The sequence below is a fragment of the Paramormyrops kingsleyae genome, chromosome 22 (assembly GCF_048594095.1).
Source record: "Paramormyrops kingsleyae isolate MSU_618 chromosome 22, PKINGS_0.4, whole genome shotgun sequence".
Taxonomy (NCBI): Eukaryota; Metazoa; Chordata; class Actinopteri; order Osteoglossiformes; family Mormyridae; genus Paramormyrops; species Paramormyrops kingsleyae.
Genome location: NC_132818.1, coordinates 13,953,606 through 13,976,768, shown reverse-complemented (window position 1 = coordinate 13,976,768; position 23,163 = coordinate 13,953,606). Strand labels below are relative to the sequence as shown.

The 23,163-nt window shown below is 45.4% G+C and overlaps 2 protein-coding genes across 5 annotated transcripts in view; both read left to right on the top strand.

The window, feature by feature from the left end:
* Positions 1–4,180: 4,180 nt before the first annotated feature.
* On the top strand, positions 4,181–17,939 carry rbbp6 (retinoblastoma binding protein 6). Of its 3 annotated transcripts, none has more exons than XM_023821745.2 (17): positions 4,181–5,287; positions 6,260–6,359; positions 6,471–6,507; positions 8,812–8,856; positions 10,445–10,533; positions 10,623–10,719; positions 10,831–10,970; positions 11,099–11,271; positions 11,366–11,469; positions 11,621–11,988; positions 12,147–12,225; positions 12,312–12,372; positions 12,484–12,535; positions 12,620–12,979; positions 13,229–13,345; positions 13,431–15,305; positions 15,434–17,939. In XM_023821745.2, exons 1-17 carry the CDS (start codon positions 5,122–5,124, stop codon positions 17,202–17,204), a joined length of 5,634 nt encoding a protein of 1,877 aa, XP_023677513.2. In that variant the 5' UTR covers positions 4,181–5,121; the 3' UTR covers positions 17,205–17,939. The 3 variants fall into 3 exon arrangements, with proteins under 3 accessions (XP_023677513.2, XP_023677514.2, XP_023677512.2); XM_023821746.2 differs by having other exon boundaries at positions 12,309–12,372; positions 13,253–13,345; XM_023821744.2 differs by having other exon boundaries at positions 12,309–12,372.
* Positions 17,940–18,930: 991 nt separating this feature from the next.
* LOC111849144 (trinucleotide repeat-containing gene 6A protein-like) overlaps positions 18,931–23,163 on the top strand; it is a 41,360-nt gene continuing 37,127 nt past the window's right edge. For both annotated transcript variants that reach the window (XM_023821780.2, XM_023821778.2), the window contains exon 1: positions 18,931–19,176. The gene's annotated coding sequence lies outside the window, so the exon portion shown is untranslated. The remainder of the gene's footprint in view (positions 19,177–23,163) is intronic.

Sequence of the window (23,163 nt, the reverse complement as noted above, 5' to 3'; positions counted from 1 at the left end):
TGTGTGTGTGTGGGGGGGGGGGGGTTATGTATATATTTCATTGCGGGGACATGTGATAAGGACCTGTTATTTTGATGTTGTGGGGACCATTTTTTCAGTCCCAAAAAGGGGAAGCTCAATTTAGTAAAAAAAAAAATCTGTGTCTACATACAAAAAACTAAAAATGCCAGAAGTCTTGTATTTTGTTTGGTTTCTTATGGTTAATGTTAGGATTGGGTAGGGGTTAAGGTTGTCATTGTTGGGATTAGGGTTTTTCCATAAAGATGAATGTAGAGTCCCCACAAAGATACACTTACAAACCCGTGAGTGTGTGTGCGTGTGTGTGCATGGCTGTGTGAGCAAGAGAGAGGTGCATGTTGGTTTTTGTTGATTCCCCTTGAGCCGATTTGCAATTCTTCAGATGGTGATAAGCGCTTGATGGGGGGGGGGGAGCTCTTTCATGCTTTTCACTTGCCTTTTGCCTTCAGAGAACAATTGAGCAGTAACCCCCGATAAGGTAGGTCAAAGCTTTATACTGAGAGACTGGCTACAATACAGGGATGCATGTCTGAGGAGGGGGTAGTCAGTCAGATACCCCGGCTTCAAAAATGTTCCCTCTCATGTGACAGCCAGCAGCTACTTGTTGTACAGCCAGATCCTCCCCAGCGTGAAAATCTTCCCTCGTGCCACCCCCCTTCCTTTGTGCTTATGCTAATGCCACAGCCAACAGAATAAAAACATGAAATCAGACAAGGCAAAGCTCCAAAGAATTTCTCCACAGTCAAGAAAAGTGTTTGCGCCTTTGGAGGTGTCCGTTAACTCCCTCATCGCAGAAGGCTATCAGTTGTAAAAGCACATTGGCCCACCGCACCCTGGCCAGTAACAGCACCCCCTCCCTGCTGGAGGATTGCACATCAGATTCATCTGCTTTAATGTTTGAGATTCAATAAGATAAGTGTATGAATGAATGATGCATCCTCTGTCCATGTGGTGGAACCGGAGCGTAAGGTGAGGAGAGGACAGAGAGGTAATGAGCAGAGACATGGACAGTGAAAACGAGCCACTTCACTGAAGCATTAAAGCAGAAATGCTGATAAGTAATGGTGCAGTTAACGAACGGCTAATTAGACTAAATAAATGTGGAATGCGGGTTGGAGTGAATCCCAGCAGGCGAATCACGCACCAGGACAGGAGCCTGAGATTCTTGCAAGTGATTGTGACGCAGCTTTATTGTGAAGCTCATCATATAATGGATGCCTGACTTCTAAAAGTCATTTTTCCAGCCACAATAAAATGTTAAACTTCAGCTGGAAATCAGACCCGGAAGTGTCCTGGTGTCTTCAGTGATGTTCCGAGGATTTATGGATCTCATGGCTGATTAGAATCATCCTCATCACGGTTTACAATCATCACACATCAAACACATATACAACACGCTTATTTATTATTATTATTCCCTTCTTAAACTGTTAATTTATTTCTGTAATATTTAGGGTTGCAAAGGGCTGGAAAATTTCTGGAAATTTTCCTGAAACTTTCCGTTCCATGGGAAGTTAAGCTGGGGAATTTTGGAAATATTCCACATTAGAAACTTTCCATGGGAATTAACGGGAAAGTATGGTAATTAACAAGAATATTCCTAGAATTTTGCAACCCTAGTAATATTACAGTATTCTGGTTTTCGGGGTATTCTTTTTGTGTACTGTGTCCTTTTAAAATGTATTTGCACCATGATTATTTCTTTGCACTATGTGAACTGTCTTTGCACTTTGTCTGTTTTGCTCTGTTTGTATGTTCATAGTTTCCCCCCACAGTTCGGAAACATGCTAAGGTGGATTGGAGTTCCCAAACAGGTGTGCGTGTGAGAGTGAATGGTGTATGAATGAGTGGCGTGTGACTGTGCCCTGTGATGGGTTGGTGCCCCATCCTGGGTTATTCCCTGCCTTGCACCCGTAGCCTCTGGGATAGGCTCCAGACCCCTTTGCGACTCTGAGTAGGACATGCGGTTTCAGAAAATGGATGGATGTATGGTCATCTGTGTGCAACATTCTTGCTGCTGTATGCGTCAGAATTTCCCGCTGGGATTGATAACGTTCACCTTTAAGCTTAGTCGTAATAAGTCATGTGTAGCTCAGTGGCCTAAGCCCCCCTGAACTTGTGATCAGGAGATCGCTGATTTGGGCCCTGGTCTTGGCAGAGTTCATATATGCCTGTGGACCTTTGACACCCAGCTCCAGGGGTGCTGTGTGCTGGCTGACCCTGTCATGTGACCCCCGAGTTTGCTCTCAAATGTATGTGTCTCTCACAGAGAGCAAGATGGAGCAGGTGAAAAGAGAATTTCCCCACAGGGACTAACTAAGTATCGCTATTCTGTATCAGCTTCTTCAGTTGCATGTATAGATGGTGTGAAGGTTTGGCTATTAACATATACTGTCCATGTTCTGATTTGTGCCGATGTTAAAGGGCTGAATTGTATAATGTGTCCTTCTTTGAACAATGGTGGACACACACCTGGGTTTTTATTTGATTTAAAAAAAGGACTTGAATGATGTATGACCCAATTCACACACAGTTCCGGTTGAGGGCTAGCCACAGTGGGAGTCCGCCGCTAAGTCCTTTCCCGCTTGAGGAAGTGAGAAGCTGCACACCACATGAGATGACCAGCCTGCCAAGGAGCCCTTTTGTCAGTCTGGCTCCCATTAGAGGCGGGATGCTGCGATCCACTACAACAAGTGTGAAACACCGTGGTGGAACAGAGGGGGTGGTAATGGCTTTCAGTGGTAGGAGCTCCATTGTAACCACTTGAATCTGAGCACGGGGCCAGTGGTATGTATCCAGCTCCAAAGAAAACACAGAGGAGGTACACACAAAGAATAACATTTAGTAGAATGAACTGTACATGTAGAATGAACTGTAGTAATCATGTAACTTATAAAAAATCATGCTGTCTATCTGCCGTATATTGAATTCATGGTTAGTTTGCCACCTAGTGGCAAATGTTTTAAAATATCAGATTGGTATTGTTTGCAGTGCAGATCTGCACCGTATGTAAAGTGCATGTATATGACCATATATATGAATGGCTCCCCCCTCGTGTATAGCCCTCACCTTGTTCTAGGTTGCACTGTGGTCCTGGGGAACTACAGGGTGCTCAGTTTGGTCACCTGGCTGGCGTGAGATTTCCAGTTTGAGACAAGTCTGCACACACGTTTACATGTATGTATGTTTTATTACATTGTAAGTAGCCTATAGGGTTTGCAAACTATCCCAGCGCTTTTGATGTAGCTAATTTGAGGTTTGTAATTGAATAATATGGGTTTGCTGTAAGCGTTCTTGCAGCAGCGTGAGTGTCATGTCAGGTGCGGGAGAGTTGGCATCCCTGGAACTACATTTTGTATCACTGTACTGTCATGTATAGATGGATATTACAATAAAGTCCACTTGGCCTGAGATTATCATGAACTAACTCCGTTAGCAATAACTATTTACTTGCTCAGTGGTGTCATTAACCACAGCTCCGGGGCCTGTATCCTGAAGCTGGATAACTAATCGGATTTGAGGTACCCCAGTTTAAATGGACTTTAACATTGTTCCCTTACATTTAGCCCATCTTAAATCTGACAAGTTATCTGGCTAAGCAAGAAATCCTGTTTTGTGATACAGCCCCCAGGTGTTTTGGACTTATGTTCAAGTTTGGTTCCCAAACAGATAAAATTAAATGTATGCCAAATGTCTACACTTCCTTATTCCTTATTGAAGAAGCATGTACTGAAAATTCACATCTGTGCGTGTGTGTATATATATATATATACACACACACACATATATATGCGTGTCAAAAGTAAAGTGGGATTTATGGCCATACCCATATACACATGTAAAACCATACATACGCAAGCGTGCTGGGGTTTTAAGGTTGGTTGTGTTTTAAACAGCTTTCGGATTAAGGAGCAGGAGGAATTTTGACAGAGCACCGTTAGATGTTCTGGCAGCGCCTACGAAAGACTAAAACGGCGCTTGAGAAATTTTTACAAGATTTTAAGTCTTTACAAGGTTTATTTTTGTTATGTACACTCCACATATGTAGGGGACGGTATAAAGTGTTACTGTTGAAGAAAGAGCCGCCAATAAATCAAGAGAAGAAGGCGACGGCGTCATTACGCATGACGTCGGGTTGCGTGCCCCTTGCGTTTTGCCTTGGAAACCCCTGATGTGTCTCAGAGCTGTCCGCCATAGTTCTTTTCAGAGATTTGGTAGTTACACAAGCGGCAATACGGGCGACGGTTAATTCGGATTTTTTTCCCCTTAAAAATAGGACGTTAATGCAGTATTTTCTTTTTGGGATTATAATTAAAAATTGTGGGTTACTTCGGGGAGGGATGTGTTTAAGGTTTTGATGTAAGGCGGATGCGACGTTTTTGGTAGACGGCCTTTTTTGTTTTGGTGAGAGGGGAAAGGGAGGCCATTTTAGGCCGCTCTTCCCCCTGTTTTCTCTCCTTTGTCACATTTCAGCTCCTTAAGCTTTTCACCCTCCGCCATTACCTGCGCGGACGCGGACACGACGGATTTCTAGAGGAGTACCGAGGACTTGCTTAAATTGCTCGACTGGACCGTGCTACGTTCTGGGGAGGGAGAAAGAGACTGATTTTGAAGTCACGGACGCTGAGGGGAGGCCGACATTAGCCGCCATCGCGGTTCGGACTCTCTGGCTACCCTCTCCTCCTCTCTTTTCAGTTTCGTTGATTCTTGGTGTCGTTTGGACCCAACTGGACTCTTTTTCTGCCAAGGATCTGGAAGACCGTTCGCGGCTTTGATCACTTTACACTGACGGACTGCAGTTGTGGAAGTTTTATTTGAGACTATGTCATTTAATATTGGTTGACTTTTTATTGGTGTGAATGTAGTTTGATGATTCCCCCGCCACCTTTCCTTCCCACTTCGATTAATTAAGAGAAGAACATTTTACTCCTGCTGACTCATGTTGAAACATCTACATTTATAATGGTTATCCATAATAACTAGCCAGCTAGCGGTTGTTGGCAAAACGCAGGTTGAGTAATCGCGGTGCATTCTCTAGGGTTTGATTGTACATTGGATTTTCCCCTTGTTAGGCCAATTCAGCTAGTGTATTCTGGTTACACGATGTCTTGTGTGCATTATAAATTCTCATCTAAACTGAATTATGACACGGTCACGTTTGATGGGCTGCACATTACGCTCAGTGACCTAAAGCGACAGATAATGGGTCGCGAAAAACTCAAAGCCGCCGACTGCGATTTGCAGATAACCAACGCCCAGACTAAAGAGGGTAAGTAACACTTCATTTGTATATTCAGTACACGTTGTAAAATGGCGTGGGAGGTCAGTATATGGCTACTAAGTAACTATGTTTACAGACAATTCGTATGGGAGGTTGGACTTAACGCTGATGATCATAACATTACATCTGTTTAGCAGACACTTTTCGAAAGTAAAGCTTACGTGCTTTTTCCGAAATGGCGACCTCTGTATATTTTGATGGATCGGTTTTACTTCGGTACCTTGTGATGCTAAAGAGCTTTTCAATTTTAGTCCTTAAACGCCAAAGTTCGAATGGTTTTAATTTTGAAACGAAGCGGTCGCCCACCACTGAAGGGAGCCGTTCGGCACGAACGTGGTGGTTTCACTTGCTTGTTCCGATCGGCGCACGTGGGCTCGCGAGCGGTTCCGGCCCAGCTGGTTTGCGGCGTCTGCTTCTCGCAGTTCCTCGGGAGGGTTAATGTAGTAATATGTACTACTTGTAATTGGTAGGGTTGCGTGAGTTTCTACATAACAATTATTGTCTTCCTGTGGGCCGCTGAGTGTGTTGGCCTTGTTTTCAGAACCAGTGTCCTGGTTATACCTTCAAGGAATTATAGTTAAAATACACATTTCTCTTCGCTAATACAAAAATGCATTGAACGTTGTGTTAAAAATGCCGGGACCTTGTCACGGCGACTTGAGTTTAATTGTCCGTGTATAACCAGCGCTTTGCTGGCATTTTGGCGCATGCGCATTGCATTCCGTCCCTGTGCAAACTCGTGCTTCGGGAATCCATTTTGCGTGTCAAACTCTTGCCAGCCAGCTGCGGTGTTTTCCGTGAACCAGCTGACAGTCTGTAGGAAGCCACTTTGTGCGTTTGAGTGCATTTCCCCACTGTAGCCAAACAGTAAATGTCTGAAATGTCAGTGTTTCTCTGTCACAATTTTCTCTGAAGTCGTGAGAATAATCGAATGCGTGCTCATTTGATCCGTTTCTGTAGAGTACACTGATGATGGAGCGCTCATTCCAAAAAACTCCTCAGTCATCATCAGAAGAATTCCCATTGGTGGAGTCAAGTCCACAAGCAAAACATATGTCATGTAAGTGTGTTTTTTCCCCTGTGCTCATATGTAAAGTTTAACGCATGGAAGTTTTAACTTAAAATGTTCCTGCAGTTGATGTAACCCTCCCTTTTTTTATCTGCTTTGCAGTGACCGCTCTGAACCTTCAAGTGGACCTTCTAAAGCAGTATGTAAAAAACACTCACATTTTTTTACTAGATATTCTACTGTTTCTACATTCTTACAAAGCACTTTATTCCTATAGTTTTAGTATGGGAAACAGTGTATCCTCTGAAGCGTGTGCTTCTGGTGTTAGAATGTTGTATCTTTTTTGTATGGTAAAGATCTGCATAAATGCAATTAATTTTATGACTGCACAGCACTGAACCCTGTGTGTATTGTTTTGTGCATGCCGTTGCACTGTATTTCATATTGGAATATCGTGGGTGAAGCACACAATGTACCGGTTATTGTGTAATCGATCAGATCATGTGATTGTGGTATCGAGTGAACATGATGGCATGTTCAAAGTTTGTCTGTCTTAAAGTGTTACATTTTGTAAAAGCTGTTTTTTTTGTTTCCTAATAAAAATGTATTGAGTCATATTTTTAATTTCACCTTGTATTGCGCCGCTCGGATGTCTTGATTCTCTGAGGATTTTTGCTTTTTTCTGTGGTGAGGTTACGCCAGTCTTCCACAGAGAGAATTGAGTTTAACCACCAACTGTTGTTTTTCCAAGATGCAGCAGCAGTTTGCAAGGCTCAAGCACCCAATTTTTTTTCCAAGTGTTTATAACAAAATACCAGAGGCACTGAATACACTTTGTATTGTATATTAAAATGACACTATTGAAGGTCAGATTCACACCCATTTTTGGAAACATTTTATGAAGTCCAATTTTGTTGCACTGAAACAGAAAAATGGTAAAAGAACAGTGTTTATGAACTGACAATGTGCTGGTTACTCTTAGCATTTTTTAATTGTCCTTGAGTCATGAGCTGCCTTTCATCCAAGCTTTTTTCTAGCTTGAATCTAATGTTACAGATATCTAGATGGTTATTCTGATTACGAGATTCAGCACTGGTTAAACTGGTTTTTTTTTTTATCAAGTTTTTACTGGGCTGAAATTCAACGTGAAGCTGTAATTCTAGTATTACAAAACAATTTGGAAGAATGGGGGGGATAATGTGTCCTTGTTGAAAGTCTTGGAAATGCAATCATGTGGCTTTTGGTGTGAATTGACCTTTGGTCCTCAGTTATGATGCATTGTCTGAGCCTTAGTTTGCCATTTATGATTAAAAGGCAATGACTTAGGGGTTACTTTATGATTAAAGGCAGCTTGAGAAATGTGTGTATTGAACAAACAAGTGTGCGTTTTTCTTTTTTGTTTTCATTTTTTTTTATTTGAATGATGCTAATGCAAGTGCCTTGAAGTATAAACTTAGACCACAATGACAGTCGACCTTCGCATTCTATCGGGTTGTTTCCTGGGTATTTGATGCGTGTACTGTTTACCGACGCTGACCAGTTTTAGTACTGTGTATCATGCAGAACACAACCTTTCTCAATAAAACATCTCTCTGCAATTTCTGAGCACCTCTTGCAAGGTCTTGTGTGTTCACTTTTAAGTGAGTTCAGCACAAAGGTAGGCACTCTCATCGGGGTGTGAGTCAACTACAACGGACTTTAGGCGTGACCTTAGGCAGGTGTGACCTGGTCCGTGTGATGCTCAAGAGGAGCCGGTCTGTAAATGTGAATTTTCAGACTGCCTCCCAGACCTAATATGTATCACCTCTTCGGAGTGTGACTTAACCTTGCCTCGCAATGAGTGCAGTAATGTGTAGGTTTTGGACCTTAATTTGATTATCAAATTTTTTTTTTGTAAGCTGGTGCCAGATTCAACACAGTGTTATGATTAGACCATTTCCAGGTTTTTGTGACAACCTTGACGTTTAACGCGAAGGTAGTCGTCATTGGGAGGTTTTTTTTGACTTTTTCACGTCCTCCCCCATGTGCAACTGTGCTTCAGGAATTAGTGATAAGCTGTCACATTTGCATTCATAATCTACCTTTTTAAAATAAGGCCATGTAATGCTGAATCTGATTTGGTTAGGGGACTTTAAAACTTCTAGCTTGAAGTTGTAGGTTTTTATTCTGCAGCACACTTGGCTTAACCTTAACATGCTGCAGTAAATAGTTCCTGCATATTGTGAAATAGATGCTGCCTTACTGTGGTTCACATTGAGTGTATGAAGTGGAAGATTAAAAAGTTTAACTGAATCAAAGTTGAGGATAAATATTGTTAGTGAATGGGGGGAAAAACTGCACCATAATGCTTTAGGATGTAACTATATAACCCTTTTTTAATTGTAGGGGATTTTCATTTTACTGCCTTTTGTGACTCCAGGGTTGCCGTACAGCGCGTGTTTTGTGTGTGTGAAATCGTGTTTTATCATAGCATTAAACTCTGTTTTCAATTTTCTGCAAACAGATCGATGATTCTGCTGCTTCAATTACACTGGCCCAGCTGTCTAAGGTACTCTCCTTCCTGCGCTTTCTGTCAATGCTCACTCCCCGGCCTGTACCCCTGCTGACGCGCATCACTTTACTGTAAAGGGCCACCCGAGTGCACCCCATGGGATTGACACTGATCCCAAACGGAAATAACTGGGCTAATGGCCTATGTGTGGGCCACAGTGTTATTGGAAGTGTCTGATGTTAATGATTTGGTCTGCTGTGGATTTCACTGCTCCGTTATCTATCTGAGGAGGAGCTGTCTGCAGTACAGCATTCAAAATGACATCCTAGTTCCCCTGTAGCATCTGGTGTAACGTTACTGTTTTTGCTTTACTGACTTTTTTTTTAAGCCTTATGAAAGTTTTATTGTTCCAAAATGTGCCTTTTTATGCTTCAGTGAAATGCTTCCGTTTCGAAAGACTTATTTCATTTTGTTGGACACTAACGTGTGTGAAGGTGTTGTGGGGATACTGACTGGAAGTGGCCAGTAGTGTGCAGGCTGGTTACTCAGTTCCTCTTAACCACCAAAGAGTAAAACTTGTCTGATCACTATTGGGCCGTTTTGCTGTGCAGTATCCCCTATAGGAAGTGTGGGGGCTTCGGTGTCTTTCCAACTGTGTGCATGTCTGGTCCTGTAGAGAGCTGACCCTGTGCCAGTGTGGGGGTGATTTTGGTGGGAAGAGTGAACTTTTTCAAAGTGTTAACAGATTTTTGATGAAGATTTGGGCATTTTATGGACCAGTTTTGCCATCAGAAAAGTGACATGATTTTCTGTAATCCTTCATGAGGTGCTTTTCCTTTTTGTTTTATTCTGAACCTCAGTACTGGGCAACACTTTAACCTCTGTTTGAATGTGTGCACTGGTTTGTTTGAACAAAGCCATAGGCTGTTCTAATGTCCGATCACGGTGGATTTTTTCCGTAATTTTTAAAATTATAATGCAGTCAAATGAGATGCTGCGTCTGTGCAAACAAACCTGATGTATGTTGCTTACAGCACTGTAGGTGATTCAGCATTAATGCTCGACTGCCAATAGTTGGATGCCACTCTGATCAGTGATTATGTATACAAGTCTTGAAGATAAACCTTTTCAAGATGGACTTTTTCTGCATCTCTGACTGGGTGTGACTTGAGATATTTAAAATAGTTTGGTATCTAAAGTCAGGTCTCTGAAAAGCCCACATTTTAATGTCTGCTTAGTTTTTAAGACCTATGACTTAAATAAATAAATAAAAATTCCCTGATAAATGCCTCCACTAAGATTTATTGGCTGTATAATATCCTACAAATGCAGATGTTTGCATTGAATATTAACAACAGGATAATAGTGTGGCATCCATCTTACACTTGTAACCCACCTTGTATGGGGAGGGCTTAATGCAAAATGAGACGCAGCTGAGCGGTCAACAGTCCTAACCCACCTGCAGGGGGCGCCGCTGAAGGCTTTGTAGCCTGCTGGTCTGTCTCGGCTCCCCAGATGTTCGGCTTTGGGCCCGTTAGCTGCTCTACAGGATGGGACGTGCTCACTTTAATAGCTCTATGGAAGCAGTCTGTCTTTTCTTGGTCCTGCTTTTGTAAATAAATAAAGATTGTTGCCTGTTGCACAGACCGCCAACCTCGCTGAGGCCAATGCTTCTGAAGAAGATAAAATTAGAGCTATGATGTCACAGTCTAATCACGAATATGATCCTGTTCAGTAAGTATGCCGTTATCATGTGACGGACACCCCCCTCCACCCCCCAACCCCAGATGTGTCGCGGTTGTAATAGGTTGTCTTCTCTGCAGTTACATGAAGAAAATGGTGGGACCGCCACCTCCAAACTATACCTGCTTCCGCTGTGGGAAAAATGGACACTACATACGAAACTGTCCAACCAATGGGGTAAGAGGATGTCATGTGACGTGTGGGCTTCTGGGTGAGATGTGGAGTTCCTTGAATCAAACCACACACAGATCTCTACTCTGAGTCAGCCTCACTCCGTCGTACCTGCAGGACAAGAGCTTTGAGGCACCACAGCGTATCAAGAAGAGCACCGGGATCCCACGGAGCTTTATGATGGAGGTGGATGACCCCAGCATGAAAGGAGCCATGTTAACTAACACTGGCAGATACGCCATTCCCACCATTGATGCGTAAGTGTTCTGTTGTGTTCAGTGACCTCTACACTATGATCTATAGTGACTGAGATTAGGAGAGCCTGTCCATTTACCAAGTCTGACTGGAGTGAAACAAGCCTGTCCCCATCTCCTGGGTGATACAGAGAGGCCTATGCCATCGGCAAGAAGGAGAAGCCGCCGTTCTTGCCGCCAGAACAGTCATCATCCTCGGAGGAGGAGGACCCTGTGCCGGATGAACTGCTGTGCCTGATCTGCAAAGACCTGATGACTGACGCGGTGGTCATCCCCTGCTGCGGGAACAGCTACTGTGACGACTGTGAGTCCCCTACTAGATGTGTCTTGCTTGGCCTAAGGGTGGGAAAGGAGAAGGTGATGGGTGATAAAGCACAATCATCTCCTTTCCCTTTCAGGTATCAGAACATGTCTCCTAGAATCTGAAGAGCATGTGTGTCCCACCTGCCACCAATCTGATGTTTCTCCTGATGCTTTAATTGCTAACAAGTTCCTGCGACAGGTGATTATATTCATTTGTTGCCTTGAACTAATTGGTCAAGTGTCTCTGTGTTGCAAAATGAATGTAAATACTGATATTTGCTCACAGTTGAGTATTGGCGGTGAGTGGTGTATCTATGGGGCCAAATGTAAGAAAGTAAGTCTCCCACCAGGCTGTTAATAACTTCAAAAACGAGACTGGCTACACCAAACGGATGCGCAAGGCTCCGGCCCAACCGGCGGCACCCGTGGTCCCACCCCAGCCGAGGGTTCAGCGGCCCGTCCAGCCAATAAGGCCCCCCACGTCCCGGCAGCAAGATCCGTTACTGGCTAACGTTCCCCGACCCACGGCAACGGTCACCCCTCCCCCGGCAACCCCTGCAGTGAGTGCACCAGGGACACACGCGGCCCCCACCCCGCCCACTGCTGCAGCTAGCACCCCCTCCATGCAGACTGGTGCTGTGGCAGGTGTGCCGGGTTACAGCACTGCCTCTCCCTCCCCCCAGAGGTCCATCAAGCAGGAGGAGCCTGTGCTCTCCAAGTGAGTCTCACCCATTATTGGTCCCATTATCTCTTGCCGAGTTTTGGATGCAATCCTGGGATTTGTTACTCCTCCCACTACAGCTTTTTCTCCATAACCAGGTTAAACTGCACTGAAATTAAACAATTTTTTTGTCTCCCATCTCAAATATTCCACAGGGAGCTTGAGAATGTCCCATCAGCACCCCCGGTAATGGTGTCAGCTGACCCACCGTTGACAGCCCCTGTCATTCCAAAGGTAAGCACATGACAGGGATGTTACTTTAATCTCCGAAGGCGCTTGTGAATGGTCATTTAAGTTCCTTATTTTTCCTTCATCAGCAGGGATTTCACGTGCCAGTGATGGATCAACCGCACTCCCTAGGCCATTCCATCCCCAGAACAGGTAAGATCTTTGTGAAGGATCCTGGGAAAGGTGGCTGTTTGGACACCTTTTAATGGTGCTCGACATTCATGTGAAGACTGATCTAGTGGATTTGACTCTACTTTCCTGTAGGACCGCTAATTCGACCCAACCTACCCAGGCCCGGCAGACCTGCCTGGGACACGTAAGTCTCCTGTTCCTACATTCAGTTCAGTCATTACTACTGAAGATTTGCATTATTGAAAAATGTTTACATATTCCCCTCCAGGACTGCAGGCAGAGGGCGCTCTCATTCTGACCGTCCTCAGCGGCTGCAGGCACCCCTCCCAGTGCCGCCCCCAGTCTACATGCCTACCCCCTCCCTCTTTGCTCCACCGCCACATGCCATGCCCCAGCCGCCTGGTCTGGCCCCGCAGCCATACCCCCTGCAGTACCCAACAGGGCAGCCACCTGCCACCAACTACAATGTGCCACCGCCCGTCTACCCACCAGCCCCGGCTACGGTGTCCACCCAGTGGGTGCCCCCTGGGGCCCAGCCCCCCATCGGCAACCCCATACCCCAACTTGGGCCAGCACCTTTCCTGTCCAAGGAAGAGTTCTACAGGCAGCAACGCAGGTTGAAGGAAGAGTGAGTTTTTAAGCTATGTTAATCTAGTGCATTGATGATTTAAAGAGTTTCTCTAAGCCAATGGCCACACCTTATTGGTTTAATCTTTTCTGTATTTCCTATTATAGTATTTCATTGATCTTGTGTTTAAATATGGTGGCAATATTTTGAATGATTAGCCTGTGATGCTTGTCTTGTAGTAATGATGACATGATGCCCTTGCCTGATTTAACTGTCGAGTTTTATCTCCTTCCTGTTTTCAATAAATAGTTCGCACTGTCAATTCATTGCCAGGGAGAAGTCTAAGCTTGAGGAATTCACCAATGATTTTGCCAAAGAATTACTGGCGTACAGGAAGATTCAGAAACAACGGCGCTCGTATTCTAGGTAAAATGCCTTGAATTTTTGCTGGAGTTTGAATTAGTCCCATTTTTCTGTGTCTGATTGCCTGTTCAAACTTCCCTCCTTGCAGATCAAAGTCTCCCTATAGAGGGTCATCATACAGCGAGAGCTCCTACTCCTACTCTAAATCACGATCCAGGTCCCGGTCCCCTCGCTCCTACTCCCGTTCCCTGAGCCGTTCCAGGTCCCGGTCACGCTCCAGGTCCCGGTCCCGGTCCTACTCCCGGTCCCCATATGGTCGGCGTGGAGGTCGAGGCCGCAGCCGCAGCTACCGTTCCAGGTCCCGCTCCCATGGCTACCACCGCTCCCGCACTCGTTCCCCATCCTACAGGGGACGAGACGGTGGCAGCACGAGTGCAGGGGCTTACCGTTCACGGTCACGCTCGCCGGCAGCTTACAGGAGTCACACCCCGCCAAAGAAGCCCATGCCTCTTCTGCAGCTTGATGGAGATCGCAAGTATGCGAACCGCTACCGGGAACCTCCTCCATATGATGCCAAGGCATATTATGGCCGCAACATTGACCAGGGAGATCCATTTGAGAGGGAGAGGTACAGGGAATGGGAGAGGGAGTATCGGGAATGGTATGAGAAATACTTCAAGAACTACAGCAATCCACCTGGCAACATGTCTCGAGGGAGGGCCCCACCAGCGGGCAGAGAACCGTTCACTCCAGAACGGTTTGCCCCACCACGGCCCAGGGAGAACTCGCCGTATGGACGTGGGAGAAGGGAAGAGTACTCTGCTCCCGGCCAGAGCCATAGCTTACTCCCAAGAGGCCGTCATGGGCCACAGGCCTACCAGGACAAATTTCCATTTAAGGAGGGACACGGCATTGGAGGTGTAGGCAATGCAGGGAAAGAGCCACAGAAGGGTCCCAAAGATAGAGAGCCTAGCGGGAGTGGCCCTGGAGATCCCAAAGGCTTGAAGCACAAGAAGCACCGGAAAAAGAGGAAAGGAGAGGAGGGAGATTCCTTCAGTCACTCGGATTCCATGGATGATGGGAGGAAGGAGGACCGGAAGGGCGATGGGATGCTGATGGCCTCCAGTCGTGATGATGCTACACCCGTTAGGGATGAGCCCATGGAGAGCCCAACCGTGCCCTACAAGGCTACCTCAGACAAAGATCGCAGGGAAAAAGTCAAAGGTAAAAGTGAGAAGCTGAAGCGGAAACCAGAGGCAAATACCCCTAAGAAGGAGTCATCTATGAAGACCTCGAAGTCCTGCAGGGAGAAAGAAGCAGACCTGGATCGTGAAAAGTCACCCCGCTGTGAGCCAGCAGTCAAAAGGGCAAAGGACGACTTCTCTCAGAAAGTGGATTCTGGCAAGCAGCACACATCACAGAGAGAGGAAAAGGCTCCACCAACCCGAAGGGTGGTACAAAAGCCCACGAAACATAGCCAGGAGCCCAAGCCTGCAAAAGAAGAGCCAAAGGTGAAGAAAGAGCATGTGAAGGAGGCTCCCAGACATGACAAAGCCCCCACCAAGGACGAGAAGCCCAAGACAGAGACTGAGAAGAGCATCAAGAGTGAGGATAAGCCGGCCAACAAAACCACCGAAGCCAAACCTGAGAAAAGGAAACGAAAAGAGGAGAAAGCTCCGGAGAAGGACCCAGATGGCGCTCTGGTCAAATCACCCAAAGTTGAAGCGACTGAGGTAGCAAAAGGATCCCCAAAACCCAAACCCAAGCCTGAGGGTGAAAAGCCTGCAGAGAAAGAAAGACCAGCTATTCGACCTCTGATGGAGAAGGAGGTAAAGCCTGTGCCTCTGAGGAAGATCAAGATTAACCGTGAGATTGGCAAGAAGATAGGGAGTACGGACAGCGCACCTATTGTAGAAGAATCTGCTGATGGTGCTGGAAAGAGCAGACCTGAGAAGACAAAGAGCAAGATCCGTAGGAAAATACCAGCTCCTGATGGCTCCAGCTTGTTGGTAGATTATACCAGGTAAGACCATTTTTATTGTTTGAAAAGTTGTATATATACGAAGTGTTTTATTGCCTGTTAGAGTTATGAGGACATTTTTGTAATGCTTTGTGCATGAAATGAAGGTGGCATTTCTCTCTTGATTTTAGTACAAGTTCCACAGGGGGAAGTCCAATCAAGAAGGTCGAGGAGAAGCAGGACCTGAAGAAAACCGTGGTGAAAACCCTAGAGGAGTATACTAATGACAGCTCCACTCCCGCAGAAGATGAGATAGTCATGATCCAAGTTCCTCGCTCCAAATGGGAAAAGGAAGATTATGAATCTGAGGATGAGGAGGCCAAGGCATCCTTGCCCCCGGGGAAGGACAACTCCACACCTGCCCCCGCTGCACCTGAAAGCACAGTTGTGAGAGCCAATGACAAGAACTCACCGCAGCCTGAACGAGTTACCCCTGCTGCTAAGGAAACTGTGAAGGTTGAAGTTGTGACAGAAACTAAGCCTGCAAAGGTCTCCCCTCCAAATGACAAAGAGAGGGATAAAGAGAAGGAGTGGGAGAGAGAACGAGAGAAGGGGAGGGAGCGGGAGCGGAGCGCTGCAGAGAGGGAGCGGAGCGCTGCAGAGAGGGAGCGGAGCGCTGCAGAGAGGGAGCGGAGCACAGCAGAGAGGGAGCGGAGCACAGCAGAGAGGGAGCGGAGCACAGCAGAGAGGGAGCGGAGCGCTGCAGAGAGGGAGCGGAGCGCTGCAGAGAGGGAGTCTGCAGATAAGAGAAAACCTGCGGTCCTGAGCACAGACAGAGAGAGGAACAGAGAGAAAGAGGGAGAACGTGGCGGCGACCATGGTAGTGATAGGAGCAGCTCCTCTGCTTCTCACTCCTCTAGGGACAGGCCAGCAGACAAAGCTGATGCAACATCACGGAAGCCTGGCAGTAAGGAAGGTAGCTCTGCAAGCTCTGACAGGAGACCAGAGCACAGGCCAAGCCAAAGGGACCACTCTTCATCAAAACCCAAAGACAGCAAACCCAGGGAACCTGCCAAAAGGCGGGAGTCCCCACAACCCTCAAAGGAGCACAACCAGCCTCCCCGTAATAGAGAGAGAGATAGAGAGAGGGATACAGATGTGGCAAAGAGGGGGTCGGGGGGGTCTGGGCCCTCAGAGTCCCGGAGGTCAGAGCACAGCCCCAGCCGGGAAAAGAGGCCGTCTCAGAGTGCCCCAGAGCCACCAAGACAAGGACAAGAATCTGAACCTCGGAAGGCTGAGAGGTCATCTGGCAAAGAAGGGCAGAGCAACAGGCACCAGGACACAAGGGAGACTAGAGATGTAAGGGACAGTAAGGACACAAGGGAGACAAGGGACTCCAGAGACAAGGAGCACAGCTCCCACAAGCCCCCCCATAGGGCCAGCTCCCCTGAACCCAGGACTGAGACGGATCGGGCTGGAGGCCGTGTCGAGCGTGACCACAGCAAAGCCAAGCCTCCCTCAGTCCGGTCCACACGGCTTTCCTCCGACCTGGCCCGCGAGACAGACGAGGCAGCCTTCGTCCCCGACTACAGTGAGAGTGACAGCGAAGCCTCAGATGCCGATGGACGAGCAGAGCAGAGGGCCAGGGACCGGGGCCCGGACAGCAGCCCGAGTGCCAGTGCCAGCCCCTCCCCTTCAGGAAGCCATGCCCGCAGCAGCAGCGCCAGCTCCGGCGGCAGCCAGGACAGCAAGAAGAAGCGTAAGGACAAGAAGGACAAGAAGGACAAGAAGAAGCACAAGAAGCACAAGAAACACAAAAAACACAAGAAGCACACCAGCAATGAGTCTGAGACTGAGCAGAAGGGCCAGAAACACAAGCATAAGAAAAAGAAGTCAAAAAAGAACAAGGAGAAGGACAAAGACGAGAAGGAGAAAGAGAAAGAGAAAGATGACCAAAAATAAAAGGGTCTGTTTGAGATCTCAGACGCTGCAGTTGACTTAATTTACTCAAGTCATTTTTTGTAACAATGTCAGTATTGTACAGGAAATACAATTTTGTAAATACAGATGGTAAGAAGACTGCATGTAAAGATAATACTGCTGTTTTTTTTCCCCTCCTGCAATAATTTTGTCTTCTGAGGTTTCTAATGCAATTCTGTATAAAGGTATTGATTTGACCATGAAATTATCCGCAGCATTGCTGAGAGATTAGCTACTTGAAAAGGTGAAAGTGACGACTTGTTTTGTATGTCGATCGACATTTGAAGGACAAGGGTCTAGAGAATCCTTAGTCTACTTTTTAAACACCATAAATTTAAATCTAGGAGTACCGACTTTAATAAGCAGGCGTTCGGTAAAAGCATTGTACAGTGAAAGCACTTTATAGATGTGAAATTTGCTGCATAGCTTTCCGGAAGCGATGTCGTTACGTACCTCATTCTGTCTAGGTGTGCGAGTATATTTGTAGCCTGAAAGTACAGCAATTACTGGTAGAACTGGAGCGTCTTGTTGAAGAGCGGCATGGTGATACATGGAGTCTTTTTGTGGGATTAATTGTGACTGTGAATATTTTCTTTAACGTTTATTTTATTTTTTTGCATTGCCTTCACGTTTAATTTAAAATTCATGCTGAATACTGCGGAGGGGAAACCTTTGTTTTGAAGACAATAAACGTTTTTCAGCAAAACATGAAACATTCTCCCTCTTGTCTTGTGTGTAATCTGTTCAAATTTAGAATCAATCTTCATTGCCATATGTTTTACTAATAGATGGTATTTGATATCTAAATACAAACTGGTTTGCCATATTCCTGTCATGTATACGCATGAAATGGATTGTGAATTCATCCATGTAGGAATTAGTATTTAATTTACGACCAAGCTCCATTAAACCTTAAGGATCGTTTTTAGTTACTTTAAGAATAAAGCTTTTAAGTGCGTTTGAACTTGTCCACTTTATATATATTTATATTAATTGATGGTAGGTAGGTGGCATAGTTGGATCGCTTGCGTCTTATTAAAATATCTGTTGGGGGTAATCCGACAAGCTATACCGGTTTATGTGGGGAATGTCTGGGCTTTGTTTTATGATCATAAACCAGTGGCCTGTACTACGTAGCAGGGTTACTGGCTGATCGGGGTAACTTGTCGGATTTAAGGTAGTCTGGGTTAAATGCAAGTGAACGAATATGAAGTCCATTTAAACTGTGGTACCTTAAATCCAACAAGTTACCCCGATAAGCCAGTAATCCTGCTTCGTAGTACAGGCCACAGAAGCTCCCGAGGGGAAAAAACCTTTCATGAATAATGATTCATTAATTTATTCGGCCTTTTATAGCAAAAGGTGTTGGATACTGTGTTTGCGCTTGACAGCGCGGACGTCCACAGCCGGGAAGACACTCATCATGCCGACACAGTTATTAAGGAAGTAAAACCTGCGGCTGGCACGTCTCCAAGATCAAAGTACACACAATACCTGATAAGCATTTATTGCTGCCTGGCATTTTTGCAGATCTGAATCGCAATAGGGAGTCCTTTCTCTGTGTTAAGGTATTCCGCCTGTCATGCAACTTGTGTTGCGTGAAGAATGTTCAATCCCCACCTTTCTCACGCTTACCTCCCCTCCGGCGCTTTCAGGGTCCTCAGGGTCCATCACGTGATTCATATATTGGGTCATGTGATTCTGGCCCGACGCTCACGGCAACATGTGACCCTGCCCCTGATAGACGAACCAGAAAAAACGGAATTGAGACAGGAAAACAAATACAAGGTCTTCTTCACCTTCACCTGCCCTTTTCTAGCACCTTACTGCACGTCAGCTGTGGACCGCAGATTTCAAGCTTTCATAACCTCGGTAGAAAGGCTGGTGGAGCATGCACGGCATTAATTAATCCTGGGAGCAGGCGGCTGGATCGCGCACGGTGGCTTTCAGCCTGGTAAGTTAACTGCGTGCTTTCGGCAGGTGATTTGTGCAGCTTTTCCCCCATTTGCATCCACAGTACATCGCTTCATGTAGATATATGCGAGGTTTCGTTGAATTAGCTGGGAAAGCACTATCAGTGATGACGTCTGTCAAAACTGGGACGCACGCTTCGACACGTACACTTCCTGCAAAACCTGAAATATCCATGTTGTAACTAATTTGTAATCCAGCTATCTGAATAGTCTTTCTCCGTGAGCATCTTCCCAATTTTCTTATTATTTGGCCGTTTGCAGAGGTGTTCCTTTCGTTTCTACACCTGTGCATCCGTGTATTTCCCTTTACGCTGCGAGGAGTAGAAACAAAGCGGTGTGCCGCAATCCTTTGCATATACTCGGTTTCAGGTGTCGGTCTGCCAAATGGTTTTTGGGTTGATATGATGCCCAAGGGCCAGTGATTGCGCTTCTTTAAAGAGATACCGGATATGAAGGGTAGAGGCCGGAGTAACACCAGTACACGGCATGCATATCCTGCAGATGAGCTTTATGGCTGTAGCCCAAGTTCAAAGCAGGAGACCACTTTCACATAGGCCGATTTATATGCATTAATCAACCCGACATTGCCTGGATGAACCAAACTAGCGTCCTGTAACGTTGTTAGGTTGTTCTCGACAAAATGCCTTAGCCATTGTAACTCAAAGAAATATACAAATGGCGACAGAAGCAATATATTGAGTCGGTTATTCTAATTAGTGAAATGATTTAAAAGTCCGTCGTAAATCCTTTTTTACGGGTTTGGGGCTTATGTCTATTTTCTGCAGTTACGTGGTGGTTGTGTGCAGTTTGAACTGCAGGTGCATTAATGAAGTAGCGAAAGTTTCTTCGTAAATCGTAACTGCAATGAGATGGAATCGAATTAATTTCTGTAAAAAAAAAAAAAAAAACGGACAAAGGGATGCCAGGAAGGCTTCTGTGAAAAATACGTCCCGTGTATTCCTTAATAGAAAGTTACCTTCCTAATAGTAGCTCTATCGCACAGTCGGGTGTGACTCCCCCTAGCCGATTTTTGTGGAAACGCGTTAAAGGGTGGCTAGCGGCATACGAGCTCGCCACCCTGTCAGCTTGTTGGCTCTGACTGGGTGTTGTGAGTATTTTGCCATACTGGAGCTTCTGAAATTTCTAGATATTTCCTATTTCTGAAGATTTTTCTTTCAAACTGGTTGATTTCAGGACATTTTTAAAGACGATTAAATGATTGAAGATCCTGTGTGATGTAGCGGTGATGGAGAAATGCATGCGCTAAAACAGCATTAATTTTTGCAGGTAGGGTTGCCAACTCTCACGCTTCTGTTGTGACACTCGCGCAAGAAATCTTACAGCAAATCTATATAACTCCATTACAAACCTAAATTAAGCTACATCAAAAGCGTTGGCGCAGTTTGCAGACCCTACACAATATTTACATGGTAATTAAACTTTTACATGCATGTAAATGTGTGAACATGTGTGTGCAGACTTGTCTCGAATTGAAAGTCTTGCTCCAGCCAGCTGACTGTTTAGGTCTGAAATTTAAACATGGATGCATGAGAAAACAAAGTACTTGCGGGAGGAACATTCCGAACACGTGGGATGCTGTGAAATGCATGGTACAGAGGTACAGTACGACCTAGGAAACCCTTCACTTTCCTCTCTACGTATGTGTCCGTTTACCGGTCTCCTCCATGAGATGGTAGTTAACTCAGTGAAAGGTGCATCTTACTCAGTGTTTTTTAAGCTAAGTGAATTCTGCCACCACTCACTGACAGCTTTGCCCTTGACTACCTACACTTAGTCTATCCTTTAACACTGGTTATAGAGGCAGTTTCCCTCTAGGTTGAATCCAAATCCCTGGATCCTCCCAGATTCCTCGCCGGGCTGCAGTGGAGGGGTATAGTGTTCGCAATCTATTCATAATTTGCACATATGTGTATTGATCAAAGTCTTGGGCTGAATGGGTCTCAGTGCTGGTTTTAGTTAAAACTGCACCCCTTGTCCACCCCTACCACAGGGATACACATTACCAGTGCTCCGTTATCCTAAACCCGGTCTTCTCCAGGACTAGGACAGGGCCTTGTGTCTTGGTACATCTCAGGCCCAACCTGAGACCTCCGATGGCTGTCGTGCCAGCTAAGTGCAAACCTGAAGGGACTGAAAAGGTGATTTTGGTCTTTTAGTGGAGGAGATCAAACCCCCACCCCTATTCTTGTTTCGCTGGTTTGTGCAATCTTTTGTATGATTTAGATTAGCCCATGGACGTGAAGTTTGGGAACCCCTCCATCTGTGGGTTACCATGGTTACCGTTTGTGTTTTAGTGGATCCCTGTAAGGGTTGGATCTGAAAGACACTTTATTAATGACTGTACAAATAGTCCGTCATATTTGTCTTAATTGATGATTCTTTTCCCATCACTGACTTTACGATGTAACTTCTCCAAATATGTGGTGATGAACCAGGTGTAGGCTGCCCTCCTCAGTTTGATGGGGCTCTTTGTAGAATAGCTCCCCCTTTCAGAGGCTACATTTTAATTGATTTCTTTCGGTTTTTTGCTTTGTTTTCCTCTCTATCTCCCGTGTGTTAGCTGTGGAATAACTGCTGAGAGTTTGGGAGAGAGTGCAGTCTTTACTGCAGCTTACTGTCAACACACGCAGTGCGACACTTAGGGGTCATGGTGTTTCTGTCAGTTTTCCTACACTGTTCATCAGCTCAGCGTTGACCAATAGGGAAGTGCCTTAGACTGGCAGCCATTCTGAATGAGCTGATGAGAGCATAAATTTAATACTGAGCCAGCCAGATAAGCGAGTGATAGTAGTGCTTTTGAGATGGGGGGGGGGGGGCGGAGATGTTCTGTCTCTCTGGCTGCCTTGCTATGGAAGTGATGACAGTGTGATGAGACTCTCCTGATCCTCAGCGTTCAGGCTCCAGTGATGCATTCCAGATTGTGGGTCATGGCAACATGCTGCCCCTCCTTGTGTGTCTGTGTGCAGTGTTGGGGGCGTTACTCACAAAAGTAATCCATTACAGACAGAGGTGAAAAGTTCGGGTCCAGAAAGTACAAATCCAGACCAAGGTTTTGTTTTAGCCACCCAGTTGAGTACTCTGTCACTGTGACTCTTTATACTCAACTGGTTGGTTGGAACAAAACCTTGGTCTGGATTTGTACTTTTGGGACCCAAACTTTCCACATCTATCTGTTTTTGCGAGTAACTGACTGTGTGTCTGTAAACTGTGGGATGAACGTATGTCATCCATAAAATCTGTGAACTATCTCCCTTTGAAATGGCGGAGCTGTACTGGTTATCCACGTTGGAACAGAAGGTACCAAAATCCATCTTTGTGACCAATGCTTGCCGTCTTTGGTGAGCGTAGCAGCTTAGCTAAGGAGGCTTTTCCACCACACGAAGTACAGTGCGTTTTCTGCGGCACTTTTTGCTTTTCCATTGACTTCTGGTCCAGCACCAGTACCAAAGGTACCAAAGTAGCTGGGGTACTTTGGGGTGGGACTTCTTCAACGCAAATATACACAATACAAAGGCTGCCTTGAAAACAGTTACAAACTCAGAAAATAATGATAAATGAAGTAAAAAAAAAACAACAAAAAAAAAATGTGTGCATAAATATTGCAATCTGGTCAGAAGAACAGATGCAACAAAAAGATCAAAACTGCATGAAAATTTTTAAAAGTATTTTATTTAATATACTATGATAGCACGCATATAGTGTATATAGCGTGCTGTGCTGGGGCGATGTGTTTTTTTTTTTTTTGTAAATAAATATTGGGGTATTTATAAAACGAAAAAGTTCATACATTTCTCACAAACTCATCTTCAGTGATTTAAACAGCAAGGATGAAAATGATAATGATTGTCTCGGAGAACGCAGGCAGCTTTCATGCAGAAGCAGCGCAGGTAAACTTAAAAGCGATTTTTAAACGTAACTTTCATAATCTATAAAAGGAATAATAATTA

Bases quoted from the DNA above. Each gene is read 5' to 3' on its own strand.
- rbbp6 (XM_023821744.2), top strand. From the start codon at position 5,122: ATGTCTTGTGTGCATTATAAATTCTCATCTAAACTGAATTATGACACG. The intron at 8,857-10,444 runs GTACTCTCCTTC...CCTGTTGCACAG, and splicing joins CACTGGCCCAGCTGTCTAAG to ACCGCCAACCTCGCTGAGGC. The intron at 12,226-12,308 runs GTAAGCACATGA...TTCCTTCATCAG, and splicing joins CAGCCCCTGTCATTCCAAAG to CAGGGATTTCACGTGCCAGT.